The sequence below is a fragment of the Oncorhynchus keta genome, chromosome 27, assembly GCF_023373465.1.
Source record: "Oncorhynchus keta strain PuntledgeMale-10-30-2019 chromosome 27, Oket_V2, whole genome shotgun sequence".
NCBI lineage: Eukaryota > Metazoa > Chordata > Actinopteri > Salmoniformes > Salmonidae > Oncorhynchus > Oncorhynchus keta.
Genome location: NC_068447.1, coordinates 40,558,441 through 40,581,414, shown reverse-complemented (window position 1 = coordinate 40,581,414; position 22,974 = coordinate 40,558,441). Strand labels below are relative to the sequence as shown.

Genomic DNA, 22,974 nt, shown 5'->3' with positions numbered 1-22,974 from the left:
GGTGAAGGGGGAGGAAAGGCTTTGGCAGAGAGGTTTGGTTACATTGAGAAGAGCATCTGGCAGCAGCTCCATAGCCACCCGCTAGTCTTCTTCAGACCGTGCACTCTACTCTTAGACACACTGAGAATATTGACAGGGATGGAACTGCCCAATATGGAATACATGATGAGGCGCCGCTGTGACAGTGCAGGTGAGACCAATCATTGAAAAACAAGCAATATCTCTTTTGAGAGAGAGAGGAGTAGTAAAAGCTCTGAGATAGTATAGTAAAGTCCAACTTTACTCTGCTGGTTTAGTGTTTTCTATGCACATGTTATGAGCACATGTTGTTCAGGGGATTGAGTCCAGCAGCACAGAAGTGCATGTGAGTAAAAATAGACTTGGTGCACCCTGTGATGCAGACAGTACAATATACAGGAGGACAACAGACAGGACAACGTGTTCTCTGGGTTTCAATTTGAGCCGCCTGAATTGAAAAAGAATGGACACACAGACCAAATGGGAAAGGACTTGGAAAGGTCTGTCCCTCTGGTAACTCTTATCTTCTGTTGTTTCCCCAGGGGTTGTTCCACCAATTCGGTGCCGTTTGAGAAGTGTAACTCGATTCCACCTGACTTTAACATTCTGCCATTAAGAGCACATGTTTAACTTCATAAAAAAACACGTTTTCCCATCTCAAGAGGTTCATTTAAAAAAAAATCAACCACGGGTTACTGTCATCATTGTAACCAATTGTCAACATAAACAAACCTATAAAATATGTTTAATTTTCACCTTTGAAACAACGTCAGAGCTTCAACGTTATATCCACTGTCAGAAAAAACCCAGCCCTGCTTAGCTTTTATATTTGTCACTGACTACTATCAATGCACTATCGTGAGAATCATTATTGACAGATCTCTTAATAACTAAACATATTCACTGTTGCTATCGAAGTCATTCCAAAGTGTAGGTTTAACAGAGCAAATTAAATGCAACCATACTTTATAAGTCATCATCAATAATACTATTTAGGCCTATATAGCATTTGTAAAGTCATCCTCAGGTATTGTTTCAGTTCAACCCAGGCTTCAACTAAAAATAGACAATAAAGGCCTAGGTTTTCAAGCTTTGGTTAATTTCAAATGTAATCTTCAAGTTAATCATTAATATGTTGGATTCACATCTTAATTTCAGCCAAAAATATAAGTTAAAGAATAGTACTAAACTAAATCAAATCAAACTTTATTTAAAGTGCATTTAAAGTTGGAATAGATTAACTCATGTTCTTGAACGTAGATTTTTGGTTGTGATGGAGAAGTGAATCCAACATAAATGATTTATTAGGCTGTCACATTGAGGTTAGCCCACTGTAACTACGTATGTAATCATAGAAAGTGTGCATGTTCAAGATAGCATGCAAAGGTCGCAGGTCTTCGGAGATCTTCACAATTGCTATGATAATCTGCCAGAAGCTTGAACAACATTGGTCACTTGCACCATGTATTTTTTATGTTATCTCAACTGCATTCCAGGTCATGTGGTTCTGCTATTAGACAGTAACACAGTAAGTTGTTAAATACAGTAAATACAAAATATCTGATGTTGCATTCACATTTGAATTTTGTTGTGCTTTTAAATGGTTGAAAGCGCTGTGATAACACTTTTGGAAATTCAACAAATTTCTGTCTGTATTTTGAGTGGGTGAATAAAAGTTGAAATCTCATTGATCAACGTCTCAACCAAATTTTACCCAAATTTCCACATTGAAATGACTTGGTGTGCCCAGTGGGTACTAAGTGCCAAATAAAGTAACAAGGTTGACCGTAACAGGGTTGATGATTTCATCTTATATAAGCCATGAATCCCATTTTGACAGGGGTAATGGAAGTTTGTTGTGTGCAACAGGGAGTGGCAATTAAATGCAAGCTTCACACAAAAAAACTGTAATTGTTCAAATATTTCTAGCCTGTGGACGTACAGTATGGGTTAACAGGGTTGACGTGTTATGCTCGACCCGCTCAGTTTTCCACCACAACACAAAATGGCCCAAAAGAGTAGAACCAGCTCACCTGCTTTTACACTATGACCTGACTATGTCAAAGAGGGTTGCTGAATTTTGGCATTTTAACGAGTCAAGATTCATATTGAAAAGCTGATTAAATTCTCCATGTGGTCAATATTGGTGCACAATTTCTACTCAAAATATCAAAGGGATGCAAAATGCACTAATTTCATTGAACTACCCAGTAGTATTAGTTTTGGTCCTGTGCTCTGTTGACATACAGTATGCTTAACATGGTCCGGGACCGGTATAGTATGCTAGTAGACTATCTGTGAATGAATGAAGCTAGTCAGCAGCACTTGGCCAGTTGCCCAACCAGGGCCCTCCAAGCTCACTGGAAACATGTTTATGCTTCCCTGTATGGAACCTGATCAGATCATTGGGGCCTGTCCTGGGACGGTCTGTCTTGCTCAACCAACTGCAAAATGTCATGAACCTCAACCACCTTAAGTACATTATGTTCCAAGTAAACATTTTTTGTGCAGACAGACAGACAGACAGACAGACAGACAGACAGACAGACAGACAGACAGACAGACAGACAGACAGACAGACAGACAGACAGACAGACAGACAGACAGACAGACAGACAGACAGACAGACAGACAGACAGACAGACAGACAGACAGAGACAGAGACAGACAGATAGATAGATAGATAGATAGATAGATAGATAGATAGAGATAGATAGATAGATAGATAGATAGATAGATAGATAGATAGATAGAGATCAGCCCCACACCAAGCAGCTCAGCCTGCAGTCTGTCATAGGCAACACATGCAAGAAGGGAGAGCAACACAGCAGCAGAATATCTTTCAGGACTGAGTAGATGTGAAATTCATGTCGGAACCCCTTCTAGTAATATCCAAAGGTTATGATGACAACTCAGTATGGGACACAGAAATGTGAGACGCAAGATGGGAACAGAACGTTGTGACCCCATGTTGCCTCAGCAGGCAGCTGCCCCAATGAGACTTTTCCGCTGTGGGTACCAGCTCTGAATCCAGAGCATGAGGTAGGCTGCCTCTGGGCTAGGGAGAGGGGGACGGGGGCGTGGTGAATGGTCAGGTCTGGAAGCCACAGAGGAGATATTGACACCTGCCTGTCTCCTCTTTAGAGACCTGGGATGAACACGTGTCTGTGCACACAAACACACACACTTTGCACACAGAGACACACACACATATTTGCAAATATTAGAGCAAATACACCAGAGATGTATGTAAAGTCATATCCCAGCAAGCTGGCTGTAATGTCATTACAACCAGAAACCAGGTTGCTTTGATGTCATTGCGACCAGTTTTTCTCACTGGGAAAGAGATATGAACATGCAACATTATACAGACATACTTTTCCTCTATCCACATGGACCGGTGTGTTGCCACAGTGTCTGTCCAACGTGTGCAAATGATGGTTCCTCTCTATGACTCTAATCTTGGGTTCTCTTTTTTTTAGCGAGGTAAGCCAGTTAAGAACAACATCTTATTTACAATGGCGGCCTACTGGGGAACAGTGGGTTAACTGCCTTGTTCAGGGGCAGAACTACAGATTTTTTTATACCTTGTCAGCTCGGGGATTCAATCCAGCAACATTTCGGTTACTGGCCCAACGCTCTAACCACTAGGCTACCTGCCACCCCAGGCTAGGATTGTTTCTGTCAGCTCTCTGAAACTCCAGCACTGGCAAAATGTGAGAGTTTATCCACAGGACTTAGTGAAGTCAGCTCTGGTAAATATCAAAGAGTTGAAGTGCATTAAAACATCATGATGGATACTTAAGCATTCTTTCTCAATCTCACCCTTATGGTTCCATCCTTCTCTCTCCCCTCTCTCTCTCCACTCGAAGAAACACTTTTCAATGGTGGTCCTTCAGAACAGTATGTTGTGAAAGGCTTTCTAAGACAGCAGAGAGAGAGAGAGAGCGAGGTCCCAGTGTTTCCAGGAACACACTTGCACTTAGCTGTGGTTTACAGCTGCTGCCCAATCATAGCTCAGCTGCTACAGTAATGTCTATCCCTGTCACTCTATTTGGAGCAGGGAGGCCAGACTAAATTCCTAATAGGCCAAACTCTCAGCCGGCAAGGATAGCATGTTCCTCTCTCTCCTGGGCTCTACTAACAAAAACAGATCTAGACACTGTGATCATTACTGAAAGGCATAAACACTGTCTGTAGGCTACTGCAGAATATTACGTTACATAACATAACCTTTTTTAACATGCCAACTGACAATAGGCATACAATTATATTTGCCCAGAATGTACCCGACTAGGAAAATCGGTATCAGTTGGTATGAGGTCTGACACTAAAGATACAAGAATGTCCAGCTGTGTTATGGGCACTGATTCCAGAGGCTGACCCAAAACAACATTGCTGCAGAAGAGGTAGACAGAGCGGCCTTCTGGTCAGACATCGGAGGCGCGCACACACCACCCACCGATTCCGAGTATATTACCCGCTGATTTCCTGTCTCTAGATAACAAGGTAGATGAAATTAGGGCCAGGGTTGCTTTCCAGAGAGACATTAGGGATTGCAACATACTCTGTTTCACAGAAACATGGCTCTCTCGGGATATGCTACCGGAGTCGGGACAGCCACCGGAATTCTTTGTGCGTCACGATGACAGAAATGAACATCTCTCTGGGAAGAAGAAGGGCTGGGGTGTATGTTTCATGATTAACGACTCATGGTGTAATTGTAACAACATACAGGAACTCAAGTCCTTTTGGTTCACCTGACCTAGAATTCCTAAAAATCAAATGCTGACCATAATATCTCCCAAGAGAATTCTCGTTATTGTTGTCACAGCCGTGTATATCCCCCCTCAAGCAGATACCACGACGGCCCTCAAGGAACTTCACTGGACTTTATGCAAACTGGAAACCATATATCCTGAGGCTGCATTTATTGTAGCTGAGGATTTTAACAAAGCAAATTTGAGAACAAGGCTACCTAAATTCTATCAGTATATTGATTGCAGCCCTCACGCTGCTACTCTAACTTCCGCGATGCATACAAGACCCTCCTCCGCCCTCCCTTCGGCAAATCTGACCACCACTCCATTTTGCTCCTCCCTTCCTATAGGCAGAAACTCAAACAGGATGTACCTGTGACAAGAACTATTCAACACTGGTCTGACCAATCGGAATCCTTGCTTCAAGACTGTTTTGATCACACAGACTAGGACATGTTCCGGGTAGCTTCAGATAATAATATTGATGTATACGCTGTTTCGGGGGGTGAGTTCATAAGGAAGTGGATAGGAGATGTTGTACCCACGGTGACTATTAAAACCTACCAAAACCAGAAACCGTGGATAGATGGCAGCATTTGCGCAAAACTGAAAGCGCAAACCACTACATTTAACCATGGAAAGTTGACTGGGAATAATGGCCGAATACAAACAGTGTAGTTATTCCCTCCACAAGGAAATCAAATAAGCGAACTGTCAGTATAGAGACAAAGTGGAGTCGCAATTCAATGGCTCAGAAACTAGACGTATATGGCAGGGTCTATAGGCAATCACAGACTACTAAAAGAAAACTAGCCACGTCACGGATACCGACGTCTTGCTTCCACACTAACTAAACACCTTCTTTGCCCACTTTGTGGATAATACAGTGCAACCGACGCGGCCCGCTACCAAAGACTGTGGGCTCTCCTTCTCCGTGGATGACTCTCGCCCAGACGACATCCATAGCCGCGTCCTCAGAGCATGCGCAGACCAGCTGTCGTGTTTACGGACATATTCAATCTCTCCCTATCCCAGTCTGCTGTCCCTAAATGCTTCAAGGTGGCCACCATTGTTCCTGTATCCAAGAAGGCTTATATAACTTAACTAAATAACTATTACCCCGTAGCACAGTGCAACCGTTCATGTCATCATGAAGTGCTTTGAGAGACTAGTCAAGGATCATATCACCTCCAACTTACCTTTCACACTAGACCCACTTCAATTTGCGTACCGCCCCAATAGGTCCACAGACCATGTAGGGCCGCCCCTAGGTGGTGAAGATAGGAAACAACATCTCCACTTCGCTGATCCTCAACACTGGGGCCCCACTAGGGTGGGTACTCAGCCCCTTCCTGTATTCCCTGTTCACCCATGACTACGTGGCCCTGCACGCCTCCAATTCAATCATCAAATTTGCAGATGACATAACAGTAGTAGGCTTGATTACCAACAACAACGAGACAGCCTACAGGGAGGAGGTGAAGCACGCGGAGTGTGGTGTCAGGAAAACAACCTCTCACTCAACGCCCAAACAAAAAAGATGATTGTAGACTTCAGGAAACACCAGAGGGAGCACCACACTATCCACATCAATGGGACCGCAGTGGAGAAGGTGGAAAGTTTTAAGTTCCTCGGCGTACACATCACGGACAAACTGAAATGGTCCACCCACACAGACAGTGTGGTGAAGAAGGTGCAACAGCACCTCTTCAACCTCAGGAGGCTGAAGAAATTTGGCTTTTCACCTAAAACCCTCAAACTTTTCCAGATGCACAATTGAGAGCATCCTATCAGGAATCATCACCGCCTGGTACGGAAACTACACTGCCCATAACCGCAGGGTTCTCCAGAGAGTGGTCTGCACAACGCATCACCGGGGGCAAACTACCTGCCCTCCAGGACACCTACAATACCTGATGTCGCAGGAAGGCCAAAAAGATCATCATGGACAACAACCACCTGAGCCACTGCCTGTTAACCCCGCTAACATCCAGAAGGCGAGGTCAGTACAGGTGCATCAAAGCTGGGACCGAGAGACTGAAAAATAGCTTCTATCTCAAGGCCATCAGACTGTTAAACAGCCATCACTAACACAGTGAGGCTGCTGCCTACATACAGACTTGAAATCATTGGGCACTTCAATAAATTGATAACTAGTCACTTTGGTAATACCACTTTAATAATGTCTCATCACATATGTATATAATGTAGTTTATACCATCTTTTGCGTCTTGCCTATGCAGCTCGGTCATTGCTCATCCATATATTTATAGGTGTGGATTAGGTAGTTGTTGTGGTATTGTTAGATTACATGTTAGATATTGCTGCAATGTCAGAACTAGAGGCACAAGCATTTCACTACACCAGCAATAACATCTGCTAACCATGTGCATGTAACCAATAAAATTGTATTTTATTTGGCATTGCCTGTTTGGGAGTACTGGCACAGGCCAAGATGCTGTCAGACTCATTTACAAACTAATTGTCTGTCTGTCTCTGCTAGAATTTGACCACAACATTTTATTGAACAGTATCCTGTTTTTTGCCCATTTCAGCCTTGATAAGTTGTAAGTCACAATTGTTACAGCAAACCCCACAGTGGAAATTATCCAAATAATGTTGCCACTGAATGCAAGACTACAAAACTGTCAGGTGTAAGATACTGTATATATAAGCAGCCAGAGGATACAGGCAAAGCTGGTTGAAAATGGTTGCAGTCTTGTTGTCATGAAGTCATTTCAAACAATTTTCCCTGCCTGCTGGCAGGATATATGATCTATTTATCACATGATCTAATCCATAATCCTTCTTCCCTTTAAAATTCCACTGGATTAAATTGAATCAAGTGTTATTGGTTGCATACACTTCTTTAGCAGATTGCGGGTGTAGCGTAGCAAAATGCTTGTAAATGAGTAATTGAGTTGTAATGAGATCAGATCAGGGACTGCACATGTCTCATATAAGGCTGTCGGCTGTCTAATTCTTTAATCTGGTTAGTACTTTATTCAGGCAGGTCACCCATGATACTGGCAGGGCATTGTGGACAGGGATGGTGGATGGGCGCAAGCATCTGGCTCTGGTTCAAAAGGTTGCATGTTTGAATCCAGCGATAGAAAGTTGTTTTTGATATTTTTGTTTTAAGCCTATCCCAAACCTTAACCCTTACCGTAACCATTCGGAGTTAATGCCTAAACTTAATCTTAAACACTTTGAAATTTGACACTTGGAACAACTTTGAAATGTGTCATTTGAGAAACATGGGTGAACGTCAAATTCTAACGTGAGACTGTGAGAGCGTGTTGCCTTATTACCTTAGCAACTTGTTGAACTACTGTCAACAAAACCAGATATTGTCTGAATGAGAATGATTGCACCAGAGCTGAAAGACAGCAGCAAACATATTGTCTGTTTCTTTTGCTGCTGCAGGCTTCAGACAAGTGAGTCAGTAACCATAGAGCCAGTTTATCTTTGAACTCTGACTTTCACATGTCACCTTGTGGCATAATTAATGAACACCACACTGTTTCGAAATGTAATTATAAACTGGGTGGTTCGAGCCCTGAATGCTGATTGGCTGACAGCCGAGGTATATCAGAGTTTTTGCTGCACTAATTACGTTGGTAACCAGTTTGTAATAGCAATAAGGCACCTCCGGGATTTGTGATATATGGCCAATATACCCTGGCTAAGGGCTGTATCCCAGCACTCTGCGTTGCGTGACGCCTAAGAACAGCCCTTAGCCGTGGTATATTGGCCATATACCACACTGCCTCATTGCTTAAATATACCAGTGCACTACTTTTGACCATGGCCCATAGGGCTCTCAGGTAGTGCACTGTTTAGGGAATATGTTGCCATTCGGGATGTACACTAGCTCTGTACCTTAGCCACGCTGTTTCACTGCTCCTCAGCAGTTAGTGAGGAACAGGGCCAGAGGGCACTACTTTAGAGGAAACTACAAACTCCAGCCAATAGAGAGGAGGAATCACACATCTGGTGACATGGCACGATCAGTAACAGAGCCAGTTGATCGTTCCTCTACTTTAGATCAACGTTTCCAAGGGGAGCTGTGAACTCTGACTTCCAACTGCCACCTTGTGGCATAATTGAGTAACACCGCACTGTCTCTAAGCGCAAGTGATATATATACAGCATGTTGTCAAGTGAAATAGATCAACCATAGCATCACGACATAAAATGTTCTGATCAGTTCATTATACAGTGAGAGTTAACTTTGGTTAAACTGTTCATTTTTCATGAGCTTGTTCTCAAAAGGGCTGATATATTTAATGCTTTAGTGCCATGTCACCACCACAACACAGATGTGTGTGACTGTGTGATTCCTCTTCCCTACTGGCTGGATATTTGAGTTTCCTCTGGCCATGTACCTCACTAACAGCTGAGTAGCAGTGAAACAGCAAGGCTAAGCTACAGAGCTATATATAATGTCCCAACGTCCACCATGTTGCCTACATAGTGCACTACTTCAGGGAACCTTTGTCATGGCAAAAAACGGTGCACTATTGAGAATCGGGTGCCATTTGGGGCGTTATCCTAGAGGTCCTCCCCTTCCCACTTCCCCTCGTTCTCCTTGGCAACAGTCATGTGACCGTGCAAGAATTCATTGAAACAAGCTTCTGTCTTGCTCCTCTTGTCTCCCTCGCTCACACTCACACTCGCTCCACTGCACAGGGCCGGGAGGACTGTGCTGTGTTGCATGACTCTGTCTGTCTGTGCTTTGCCGAATGCCTACATGACCACAAACCAGGAGAAGAATGAGCTCACGCAGACTCCGCTGCTCAAGATCTGGGTGCCATGGTTGGGGATGGGAGGCTGCAAGCTAAATCGCAGGAGAGGCTGGCTGTAAGTGAGAAGAACCACTCAGCCTGGCTTTCTGTCAAGTTCTCTCTTTCTACTCTCTCTCTATTTCCCTCTCTCTCCTGTCTGTTTTCTCTCGCTTCTTTCCTCTCAACTTCTTAATTCATTCATTAGTACGAGTCATGGGAAAGTTATCTGAAACAACAGGTGGATGAGTGTTCAAGTGTTGCTCTTGTTGCCAAGTTAAGACTGATTGTTTCATATTGTGACACTCAGATCTATTCTATGGCTTCCTTCTCTCCTCCCCATGCCCTGTGCGTGAGAATAAACTTCATCGCGCCCATGGCAGGCATCTGTCTCTCAATGGAATAAGTGGGCCTTGGGATTACAGTGCTGCTCTCTGCTGTCCTACTTTAACACTGTCCGTGACTTGCATGGATGGCACCATTGGCATGGATACTGTCAGTGGTGGAAAAAGTACTAAAATGGTTTTAAAAAATAAAGATACCTTAATAGAAAATGACTCAAGTGAAATAAGTAAAAGTAAAATACTACTTGAGTAAAAGTCTAATAAAAGTATTTGGTTTTAAATATACTTAAGTATTAAAAGTAAATGGAATCATTTTAAATTCCTTATATTATGCAAACCAGACAGCACACATTTTGTTCAAATGTTATTTACAGATAGCCAGAGGCATACTCCAACACTCAAGACATTAATTTACAAATGAAGCGTTTGTGTTTAGGTAGTCCGCCAGATCAGAGGCAGTAGGGATGACCAGGAATGTTCTCTTGATAAGTGCACGACTGGGACAATTTTTTACTTGGGTGTCAGGAGAAATGTATGTAAAAAGTAGAAAGTACATTATTTTCTTCTTTCGTGAGGTACATTTTTTGTTATTACAGATACCCTCCAAAAAACAACTAAGTGTTTAAAGTATTTTTTACTTAAGTACTTTACACCACTGGATACTTTATGCCGACGCTGCAGTCAGTCACCATTCATACAGAGTACACAGGGAGGACCTGGATCATCCTTCTATATATCCTGGTTCTCCTACTGTAAATCATCCCGCTTAGGGGCCGATTGTGACCCAGGTGAAGCGTATATGTCAATGGTCCCAAATGTTCTCATTATGCGTATTCTGACCTTGAATTTAAGCGTGAGAACAGCATGCTATTCACCCGCTATTCATTCGGGGTGGAGATCTAAGAAATGAAGGTGTGGCAGAGATGTGTATTCTGACCTTGAATTAATTCCCTAAGAATTCCACCACCTTTCTGTGAGAGGAAATAATGAATGTTTTTTTTAAATAGAAATTACACCATTCTCCATGCAATGTAATTTACATCTTGATAAGAGCTTGGTTAAGTTAATGAGTAAGCCGTTTGGATAGGGAATTGTAGACATAGATGACACTTGTTGACACACTAGATCTCTTTAACCTTCTAATCACTAGAGACAAATGTGAAATCAGTCCTATGGCAGCAAACTAAAGCATATCATATCAACTTTCCCACAGTAAAGTTTATAAAATGCTGTGACATTATAGAGAATTAAAATTGTACGGCCCTTTTAACTTGCAGGAATGGGCACTCTCGAATGTTATATATTCTAGGCTATCAGACTTTCTCTGTTTCCTATTTCTATCATGTTAAATATTAGCCACTATTAGTATTGACCGTCAGTAGGCTAGATTAAGTGGAGCTGCTTAAATTTCTGAAATGAGAAATGATATCTGGAGTTTATGGATATATGCAGTTTGAGCTTGACTTTATTGACTGGTCTAATATATCCCGTGGAACACTTCTGTTTCAGTTTTTGTCTTTCTATGATGAAATCGCATGCTGAACAAGATGCTGGTACTGTACTGTCCTCAGGATGGTGTTGTCACCCATGCGACTGACTGCATGGGATACTCTGTGGTTCTCAGGGTATAGTGAGGTAGGACTACACTCTCAAAGGAGTTGACTAATTACTTGGGCCATGATTATTATGCAGAACACATTTGTATACCTCTGGTAAGACATAGCATGGTAACAATGATGACTCAATCAATTCCATTGGGAGATCTTGTATTTCTATTATTATTTAGTTAACCTTTATTTAACGAGGCAAGTCAGTTAAGAACAAATTCTTATTTACAATGACAGCCAAACCCTAACCCGGACGACGCTGGACCGATTGTGCACCGCCTTATGTGACTCCCAATCACGGCCAGTTGTGATACAGCCCCGAATCAAACCAGGGTCTGTAGTGCCTTAGACTGCACCTCCACTCAGGAGCAGATCTGATAGGTGTGCCCTGGTTTACTGATATTTTAGCTCTCTCTCCCCTGGTGCCCTCTCTCTTGATGAGATGGTGAGCATTATGTTTGTGCACACACACACACTTGAATGTAGTGTTTACTCCCACCATTGAGTTGTGCCGTTGTCAAAGTGTTCATAGATAACCCTTCTATTTACCCACCAGGCATGTACAATAGATTCCTATGGTGTTTGTCTTGTTTATCCCCAGCCTCCGTGCCCCAGTTTACCAACTCCCCCACTCTGATTGTGATGGTTGGACTGCCTGCCAGGGGGAAGACATACATATCCAAGAAGCTCACCCGCTACCTCAACTGGATAGGGGTTCCCACAAAAGGTCAGTTTACACACACTAGCCAAGTTCAATGATCTGAGGGGTGCTTGAATGCCCATGCACGTCACTGAGGACTGGAGTTGATGGTCTTTCGCTCTCCGGCCCCTATTGTCTATCATCTTATCGTCTAGTCTTCAACTTGGGCCAGTATCGCAGGGAAGTCCAGAGCTACAAGAGCTTTGAGTTCTTCAGACCGGACAATGAGGAGGCCATGCAGATTCGCAAGTACGTGATGCTGCAGGTTTGACGGGTTGCTCTATCTATGTTATGAAGCTATGGTTGCGTCTGAACTAGCACCCTATTTCCCTATAATGCTAGACTTTTCCACTACCTTTTGTGCGTGGTCAAAGTAGCAGTGCACAACAGTATATAGGGAAAAGGGTTCACAGCAAATTTGCAAGTGTTCAAATCTCGGTGTTGAGGTAAATATTTTTGAGTGCTATATCGGAGTGTTGATTCTAGTGGGGTTAACACCAGGGAAATTGACACCACATGTGGTGAATATATGAAGTGTTTTTTTCAATCGCAGTGGAATCAACATTGCATGGTGTTATTACTCGACTGTGTTAAGTTCATTTCCGTTAACTAGCCTAGTGGTTAGGGTGTTGGAGTGCCAGTAACCGAAAGGCTAGTGGATCGAATCCCCTGAACAAGGCAGTTAGCCTAGAAACAGTGGGTTGTCATTGTAAATACAAATTTGTTCTTAACTGACTTGCCTAGTTAAATAAATTACATTTTAAAAACTCTTAGTGAAAAACACATGGGAGGGTCTTCATTATCATATTTCCCAGCATGCTTTGTTGCAGGTTTACTTTTATAATAATTAGTTTTAATATCTGTGCTTCCTCATGCACATTGATTTATTAATTGATATTAAACAATACAATTTGTAGGGGTTGGACTTATTGTTACCGAGATGGTTGTTCCAATTTAGATGGGTTGGGTAATCTTGTTTGTCAAGTCCTTCACCTCACCCCATTTTGAATGCAGGTTGTGGGCGATAAAATATTCCAATTGCTGAATATCCTCCCTCTGCCTGGATTTCAATAGGAATCACTAATCACTTCACAAACCAGTGTATTGTGACTTGCATGTCTGATGTGGCCCGTAAGACAGGATTTTCAGACCACAATGTTGAGGATAACTAGGCCATAACTAAAGGCCTTATGAAATGTATAATATATGGTCACATTCACATTCACTAACAAAAGAAACTCACAACACTGAGAACGTCTAACAGCATCAACTCTAAAAGTGTTAATTGAACTTGTTAGGGAACCAACACCAGGGGTGTGTAAAGGAGACGGACGCTGTTAAGATGGTGCCGAAGAGGATGGCTGACGTTTTACATGCTCCTAACCATTAGTGCTATTTTTTAATTTTTTATATTGTTTATATTTTTGTACTTATTTTGTACATAATGTTTCTGCTACCGAAAATAACTTCTGGACATCAGAACAGTGATTACTCACCACAAAGTGGAAGAAGCTTTTTCCTTTAACGAGCTCTCCCGGGAACAGGCCCAAATCCTCGTCATTTGCGCAAAGAAAATATGGAGGAAAAGAGGATGCAGGTCGGGCTGCCTTCTGAGAATCTGGCGAGCGAGTAAACTCCCACTGCCATCCTACTTGCGAACATGAAATCATTGGAAAATCAAATTGATGACTTACGATTATCCTACCAATGGGACATTAAGAACTGTAATATCTTATGTTTCACCAAGCCGTGGCTGAATGACGACACGGATAAAATAGAGCTGGCGGGATTTTCCATGCACCAGCAGAACAGAGAAGCTACGCCTGGTAAGACAAGGGGTGGGGCTGTGTGTCTTTTTGTCAATAACAGCTGGTGAGCGATGTTTAATATTAAAGAAGTCTCAAGGTATTGCTTCGCTGAGGTAGAGTACCTTTTGATAAGCTGTAGACCACACTATCTACCAAGAGTTCTCATCTATATTATTCGTAGCTGTCTATTTACCATCACAGACCAATGCTGGCACGAAGACCGCACTCAACCAATTCTATAAGTCCATAAGCAAACAAGAAAATGCTCACCCAGAAGTGATGCTCCTATTGGCCGGGGACTTTAATGCATGGAAACTTAAATCAGTTTTACCACATTTTTACCAGTAGGCACATGTGGAACCAGAGAGAAAAAAAAAAACTTGAGACCACCTTCACTCCACACACAGAGATGCATACAAAGCTAACTGCCTGTTCAGGGGCAGAACGACAGATTTGTACCTTGTCAGCTCAGGGATATGAACTTGCAACTTTTCGGTTACTAGTCCAACGCTCTAACCACTAGGCTACCCTGCCGCCCTGTGGCAGGACTTGAAAACTATTACGAACTACAAAGGGAAACCCAGATGCGAGCTGCCCAGTGACGCTGGCCTACCCGACAAGCTAAATGCCTTTTATGCTCGCTTTGAGGCAAGCAACACTGAAGCATGCACGAGAGCACCAGCTGTTCTGTATGACTGTGTGATAATGCTCTCGGAAGCCGATGTGAGCAAGACCTTTATACAGGTCAACATTCACAAAGCCGCGGGGCCAGGTGGATTACCAGGACGTGTACTCAAAGCATTCGCGGACCAACTGGCAGTGTCTTCACTGACATTTTCAACCTCTCCCTGACTGAGTCTGTAATATCTACATGTTTCAAGCAGACCACCATAGTCCTTGGGCCCAAGGAAGCGAAGGTAGCATGCCTAAATGATTACGGTCCTGTAGCACTCACGTCTGGAGCCATGAAGTGCTGTAAAAGGCTGGTCATGGCTCACATCAACAGCATCCTCTCGGATATCCTAGACCCACTCCAATTCGCATACCGGCACAACAGATCCATAGATGACGCAATCTCAATCGCACTCCACACTGCTCTTGGACAAAAGGAACACCTATGTGAGAGTGCTGTTCATTGACTACAGCTCAGCGTTCAACACCATAGTGCCCACAAAGCTCATCACTAAGCTACCCTGGGACTAAACACCTCCCTCTGCAACTGGATCCTGGACTTCCTGACGGGCCGCCCCCAGGTGGTATGGGAAGGCAACAACACGTCTGCCACACTGATCCTCAACACTGGGGCCTCTCAGGGGTGTGTACTTAGTCTCCTCCTGTACTCCCTGTTCACCCACGACTGCGTGGCCAGGCACGACTCCAATACCATCATTAAGTTTGCGGACAACACAACTGTGGTAGGCCTGATCACCAACAACGATGACAGCCTATAGGGAGGTCAGAGAACTGTCAGTGTGGTGCCAGGACAACAACCTCTCCCTCAATGTGAGCAAGACAAAGGAGGTGATTGTGGACTACAGGAAAAGGCCCCCATTAACATCAACGGGGCTGTAGTGGAGCGGGTCGAGACAACGGACTATCATGGTCCAAACACACCAAGACAGTCGTGAAGAAGGAACAAAAAAAACTTTCCCCCCTCAGGAGACTGAACATATTTGGCATGGGTCACCAGATCCTCAGAAGAGTTTCAGAAGAAAGTGCTTTGTTTCTAGACATTTTGAGCCTGTAATTGAACCCACAAATGCTGATGCTCCAGATACTCAACTAGTCTAAAGAAGGCCGGTTTTATTGCTTCTTTAATTAGCAGTTAACAGTTTTCAGCTGTGTTAACAATTCCAAAAGGGTTTTCTAATTATCAATTAGCCTTTTAAAATGATCAACTTGGATCTATCTAACACAACGTGCCATTAGAACACAGGAGGGATGTTTGCTGATAATGGGCCTCTGCAGGCCTATGTAGATATTCCATTTAAAAAAATCAGCCGTTTCCAGCTACAACAGTCATTTACAACATTAACAATGTCTACACTGTCTTTCTGATCAATTTGATGTTATTTTAATGGATAAACAATGTGCTTTTCTTTCAAAAACAAGGACATTTCTAAGTGACCCCAAACTTTTGAACGGTAGTGTGTCTGCTCCTCTGTGTTGTTCCCTGAAGTTGCATTGTTTTGTCGTGTTTGTGTCCAGACGCTGTTCTTGTTCCGTTGCATGTCCGTCTATATTGAATGGTTCACTCCCTGTACCTTAACCAATCACACTGTGATTGTTAAAAATCTGATCTCAATTCGGACACAGTCTATAGCAGCGTTCTCCTACTGCACCGGCCAATGTTTGCGTGCCCACGTCATCAGCTTTGTCATCGACTGACACATTGCTATAACATATGATGTGGTTAGCTGATACATAAAATACCTGTCCAGGTATTGTAAGATCTGGCATGCATCAGCAACGCCTGGGCAGAGGAAGGCTCCTTAGGACTGTGGTGGTTTGTGTGTAGTATTATGTAACAATTGATTTGCTATGTCCTTTTGTGTTGTACGATTTACCTTCTCTGTGGTTTGTTAATCCAATGATTTCGCCCTGTATTTTCTTTCTCAGGGCCTGTGCTTCAAATGCCCTTAAAGATGTAGTTGTCTACTTCTCGAAGGAACATGGACAAGTAGCTGTGAGTAAGAGGACAACTTAAAACTGTCCCTCTGAGCTGACAGTCGACAGACACACACCATACCTCATATATGAGTGAAAATGACAGTACTCAGGGCATTGAACTTCACACATACTGTACAGACACACTGGACATCAAATACTGTACACTCCCAAGATCCTCCTGGGTAAAAATGGATTATGACCACTATGGGAGTTACAGATGAAATAATGGTTAAATAAATACACTGTGCCCACTGTTCCTCCTAGCATCAGAGTTCCTCCTAGCATCAGAGTCCACAAAGTTCTGCAACAGTGAGTGGAATGTCCTCTTCCCTCCAGGTGTTTGATGCCACCAACACAACACTGGAGAGGAGGGTCTCCATTGTGAGCTTTGCCAAGGAAAAAGGCTATAAGGCAGGTTCAGGTGCAGGCAGTCCTGTAACTGCTACTATATATCATTAATAAACAACTGTTCTACAACTGCATCAGCTAGATACATATTCAGATGGTGATATACATTAAACCTCAATTTTGAACTCTAGAAAAAAAAAAACTTTGGAATAATGAACACTGCTCACTTTCTCTGAACAACTGAATTTTCCTCACAGGTATTTTTTGTGGAGTCCATTTGTGATGATCCAGACATCATTGCACAGAATATCGCGGTGAGAAAGTCTCCTCTCAAACTTCACTCTCAAATACCAGAGGGTTCTATGTTTCTAAGATGTTAAACTCTACACTGTGACACTGACATTTGTCCCAGGATGTGAAGGTGAGCAGCCCAGACTATCTGAACTGTGACAAGGAGGAGGCACTGGCAGACTTCCTGAAACGTATCGAGTGCTACAAGCAAACCTACGTGCCATTGGACGATGAGAAAGACAGGTAGAGTTCTGTCCTTGATGCTTCACAGATTATGCCAACCAGCCTGGTCCCTGATCTGTTTGTGCTGTCTGGCCAACTCCTGTATGGTCATTGCCACAAACAAATCTGGGACCAAGCTTTACGCTAACAGCTGTTCTCCATGAATTAGAGAAAGAGTAAGAACTAAACTGAAAAAAAGACTTGCTTAACAAAAAATCCATCTCTTCTTCTGTCTCCTTATATTTCCCCTACATGTAATCGTGTCATGCACCTGTCGGAGAGAATAATTGTCTCCCTATGTGGCTCTCTCTATATTTCCCCTACCAAGGCGCCTGTCTTACATCAAAATCTTCAACGTGGGCTCTAGGTACCTGGTGAACTGTGTGCGGGACCATATCCAGAGCCGGATAGTCTACTACCTCATGAACATCCATGTCACGCCGCGCTCCATCTACCTGAGCCGCCACGGGGAGAGCAATATGAACCTGCTGGGTCGCATTGGGGGAGACTCCGGACTCTCTCCCAGGGGTCATAAGGTCAGTAGGCCACACAGGTTCTGTCTTTATGACATGTATCTCGCCCCCCAGAACCTAATCAGTGAACATTCCAATGTTAAGGCTGTCAACAGAGACTAATATGACATTATTGTTTTAATCCAGATATACAGTGCATTCGGAAAGTATTCAGACCCCTTCCCTTTTTCCACATTATTCTACGTTACAGCCTTATTCTAAAATTGATTAAACGTCCCCCCTCATCAATATACACACATACACACAATACCCAATAATTACAAAGCAAAAACAGTTTTGTGCAAAAAATAAATACATAAATTAAATATTTAATTTACATAAGTGTTCAGACCCTATTACTCAGTACTTTGGCAGCGATTACAGCCTTGAGTCTTCTTGGGTATGATGCTACAAGCTTGGCACACCTGTATTTGGGGAGTTTCTCCCATTTTTCTTTGCAGATCCTCTCAAGCTCTGTGAAGTAGATTAGGGAGCATCACTGCACAGCTATTTTCAGGTCTCTCCAGAGATGTTCGATCGGGTTCAAGTCCGGGCACTGGCTGGGCCACTCAAGGACATTCAGAGACTTGTCCCGAAGCCACTCCTGCATTGCCATGGCTGTGTGCTTAGGGTTGTTGTCCTGTTGGAAGTTGAACCTTCGCCCCAGTCTGGGGTCCTGATCACTCTGGAGCAGGTTTTAATCAAGGATCTCTCTGTACTTTGCTCCATTCATCTTTCCCTCAATCCTGACTAGTCACCCAGTCCCTGCCGCTGAAAAACATATCCACAGCATGATGCTGCCACCACCATGCTTCACCGTAGAGATGGTGCCAGGTTTCCTCCAGACGTGACGTTTGGCATTCAGGCCAAAGAGTTCAATCTTGGTTTCATCAGACCAGAGAATCTTGTTTCTCATGGTCTGAGAGTCCTTTAGGTGCCTTTTGGCAAACTCCAAGGGGGTTGTCATATGCCTTTTACTGAGGAGTGGCTTCTGTCTGGCCACTCTACCATAAAGGCCTGATTTGTGTAGTGCTGCAGAGATGTCCTTCTGGGAGTTTCTCCCATCTCCACGAGGAAGTCTGGAGCTCTGTCAGAGTGACCATCGGGTTCTTGGTCACCTCCCTGACCAAGGCCCTTCTCCCCCGATATCTCAGTTTGGCAGGGCGGACAGCTCTAGGAAGAGTCTTGGTGGTTCCAAACTTCTTCCATTTAAGAATGATGGAGGTCACTGTGTTCTTGGGGACCTTCCATGCTGCAGACATTTTTTGGTACCCTTCCCCAGATCTGTGCCTCAGCAAAAATCCTGTCTCGGAGCTCTACGGACAATTCCTTTGACCTCATGGCTTGGTTTTTGCTTTGATATTGCACTGTAAACTGTGGGACCTTATATAGACAGATGTGTGCCTTTCCAAATCATATTCAATCAATTTGAATTTATGACAGGTGGACTCCAATCAAGTTGTAGAAACATCTCAAGGATGATGGGAACGGGATGCACCCGAGCTCAATTTCAAGTCTCGTAGCGAAGGGTCTGAATACTTATGTAAATAAGGTATTTCTGTTTTTTATTTTTAATACATTTGCAAAAATGTGTCAACCTATTTTCACTTTGTCATTATGGGTATTGTGTGTAGATTGAAGAACATTTGTTATTTAATCAATTTTAGAATACGTCTGTACCGTAACAATGTGGAAAAAGTCAAGGGGTCTGAATACTTTCCAAATTCACTGATGAGTTGTTCTATTGTTCCACCCAATGCCTTAATGTATTAATGTATTAGTCCCACTCTTGAGTAGACAAGAGAAAGCCATAAAGCATGGTGCATGTGACATTTACAATATGTCTAAGAGAGTTGGGTTGAAAGAACAAAGATACAGTTTTATTATCTGCAAAGAAAATGGACAATAAAGCAAAATATTATGTAAACAATCACCCCCATTCCCTGTGAACATGGTCTGCCCCTGTAGTATGCCACTGCCCTGGGAACCTTCATCAAGAGCCAGCATATAAAGGACCTAAAGGTGTGGACCAGTCATATGAAGAGGACCATCCAGACTGCAGAGCATCTGGGGATCCCCTATGAGCAGTGGAAGGCTCTCAACGAGATTGATGCAGTAAATCAATGTTTACTTCTGAGTTTAAGCTTACATTTTATGTGAGTGTGCACCGCACGTGTATATACAGTTCACAGTGAATGTGTGACCAATTGGGTCACCTGTACACCATAAGACTGTATGTAGTAGCCTACTGAGCTAAAGATAAGGCATTAACCCGATGAGCTAACGGAAGTTTTCGGGTCTCAGGATAGGTTACTCATCATAGTGCGTGCTTGTACCACTCATTGACCACTTCCTTGCACCGTCCGTTCCTCGTCAGGGTGTGTGTGAGGAGATGACGTATGAGGAGATCCAGGACAACCACCCAGAGGAGTTTGCACTGCGAGACCAGGACAAGTACCGCTACCGTTACCCCAAGGGTGAGGTAGGACCAGTCTTAATTCACCACACATTGCATTGCTCACCAAATACACACAAAACATACATACATACACTGTACATTACTCTCAGACATACTGTAGCGACCTTAGTACTGTACAGACCCTAGAGATCTTAGTACAACACCTAGCGATCTTACTCCAACACCCAGTGATCTTACTCCAACACCTAGTGATCTTAGTACAACACCTAGCTACTACCTTGTCAAGAGATTGGAATCTGCCGGTGAAACAGCTAAGGTGTTGGACTGACAGTTGCAGGAACCCACTGAGTTTGAGTCCCGGTCGGGGCTATCATTCCAATTTGCAACAATACTGTAATTAAATATTTCAGGTGACACTTGGTGGATGGTGGATCTGAGTGACTGGGGAAGATAATTCATAACATACCCATATTATCTGTCTCTGGGTTCATTCACAATGCTGAGCCAAGCTGAGCTGGAAAGGCAAGAAAGAAAATGTATTGCATGGTATGCTTCAGGTTGGTGCAATAGTGGGAAAAAGTATTTTTTGGTCCGATTCTTTTTCCTCTCTCTACTACAGTCATATGAAGACCTGGTCCACCGTCTGGAGCCAGTGATTATGGAGCTGGAGAGACAGGAGAATGTGCTGGTTGTGTGTCACCAAGCTGTCATGCGTTGTCTGCTGGCCTACTTACTAGACAAAACCTCAGGTACAGTTGGACAACAGTTCAACAATACATGGGTTTATTTGGTATTGTCTTAAGATAATGACGCTTGTCAGGTCAAAGATGATCTCAGCACTCAGAACCAAATCTTGCATGTGCGCTGGCTGCAAGGCTGTCAGGAGAGACTAGGTCTTAAGACGTACATCCTTTTCTCTCCCCAGATGAGTTGCCATACCTAAAATGTCCTCTTCATACGGCGCTCAAACTTACACCGGTGGCCTATGGTAAGTTGTTGTCAAATGAATAATTTCAGAATTTCAAATTCACTCATGGCTCTTTCGCTCCTGATACAGGATGTAAAGTGGAGCATGTTTTCCTAAATATTGAGGCAGTCAACACGCACAGAGAGAGACCTGGGGTGAGCTTTACCAAACATGTACATTTATTGCAAGCACAATATAAAAAAAAATGTATAATAGATTCCGCAAATCTAACACTGACTCCATTTGTTTTATTGTTGTTGTAGAATGTGGACGTATCTAGAGACCCAGAAGAGGCCTTGAAGACTATTCCTGACCACTTTTGAATATGATTTAGAGGAGATGGACTCTCGGACCATAATGATGCTTTGAACTTTATTTTCAATCAGTTATGACTGCGTACCTTTTCAGATTAAACCTTGTCAAAGGCAGCAAGGGGCAAAGGGGGGGGGGGGACAAGGGAGCAGACTGGATGAATACAAGATGAAATATGACAAACCCCACTGCATATGGAAACACTGAGGGGGAAAATTGACTGATTTCTTCCTCCTCCGTGGCAACTTAGGCTAAAGCCAAGTACTGAATGAGCATGTGTTGTTTATTGACCTATAATGTACAAGCAATATGCCTCGGTCTGCTCACTCTGACCCTGGTGTCTCATACCAGACATTTAGTGAGGCGCAGTCAGACAGGTGGTGTCAGAAGTAGTTTGGCATATAGTGTGAAAGTGGCCCAACATGTTGTCAATCAAACATTTTCCCAGGCAATTCTTACATTAGGCTGCAGGATAAATGGTCATACTTAAGTGAAAGTAAAGCTCAAAAGGTCATCCATTCTATTGAAGTGTTATAGGTCTAATGCAGCTGTTTTTATTTGTTTTATGTACCTTACTGTGATTGTTTAAAAACCATTTTTTAAAGAAACAAAAATAGATTCTTAGCTAAGACCGGTTTCTCAAGCAAGAATGATGATAGGACTGTCTGAGTAGTCTGACTGGGGAAGGGAAAACTGAAAACTAGCTGTTATTTAGCAGAGAGGTTTGGAACTGGCTTTGTTATTGGTCTGTTAACTAATTTGCCACCTGGAGACGTCACCAGGCAGGACAAACTCCATCCCACCAAAACAGGCTGAAATATCAGGCAATCTTTTCAAACAGTTCTTATACTAAAAGGGATTATCATCTAGCAGATGATTTACAATTTACAGGAGCAATTCGGTTTAAGTGCCTTGCTCAAGGGCACATCGACAGATCTTTTACCTAGTCACCTCCAGGAATTTGAACCAGCGACCTTTCAGTTACTGGTCCAACGCTCTTAACCGCTAGACTACCTGCCGCCTCATTTCCACAATTTCACAGTATTATTCCAACCTCATAATGTGGAAATATATAAAACACAGGGAAATCACATTTGACTGTACTGGGCCTTTAAATGAATAAAGAAATATTATATTTGGAGACATTTTGTGATTATTGATGATACTTATGTAGCTAGGTGTCAGAACCCTAGACACAGCGCCCAAACAAAC

General features: G+C 43.1%; 1 protein-coding gene across 10 annotated transcripts; it reads left to right on the top strand.

Annotated features, from left to right (window-relative positions):
- The first annotated feature begins 8 nt into the window (after positions 1-8).
- On the top strand, positions 9-22,903 carry LOC118360030 (6-phosphofructo-2-kinase/fructose-2,6-bisphosphatase-like). Of its 10 annotated transcripts, XM_035739071.2 has the most exons (16): positions 52-190; positions 9,471-9,641; positions 11,416-11,541; positions 12,115-12,240; positions 12,369-12,462; positions 16,641-16,707; positions 17,028-17,102; positions 17,297-17,353; positions 17,452-17,573; positions 17,881-18,088; positions 20,033-20,179; positions 20,442-20,546; positions 21,103-21,232; positions 21,409-21,471; positions 21,541-21,605; positions 21,714-22,903. In XM_035739071.2, exons 4-16 carry the CDS (start codon positions 12,156-12,158, stop codon positions 21,771-21,773), a joined length of 1,278 nt encoding a protein of 425 aa, XP_035594964.1. In that variant the 5' UTR covers positions 52-190; positions 9,471-9,641; positions 11,416-11,541; positions 12,115-12,155; the 3' UTR covers positions 21,774-22,903. The 10 variants fall into 10 exon arrangements, with proteins under 10 accessions (XP_035594963.1, XP_052338382.1, XP_052338385.1 ...); XM_035739068.2 differs by lacking the exon at positions 11,416-11,541 and having other exon boundaries at positions 9,471-9,637; XM_052482424.1 differs by lacking the exon at positions 11,416-11,541.
- Positions 22,904-22,974: the final 71 nt, after the last annotated feature.

Bases quoted from the DNA above. Each gene is read 5' to 3' on its own strand.
- LOC118360030 (XM_035739068.2), top strand. From the start codon at position 9,496: ATGACTCTGTCTGTCTGTGCTTTGCCGAATGCCTACATGACCACAAAC. The intron at 9,638-12,114 runs GGCTGTAAGTGA...GTTTATCCCCAG, and splicing joins GCTAAATCGCAGGAGAGGCT to CCTCCGTGCCCCAGTTTACC. The intron at 21,472-21,540 runs GTAAGTTGTTGT...CTCCTGATACAG, and splicing joins ACTTACACCGGTGGCCTATG to GATGTAAAGTGGAGCATGTT.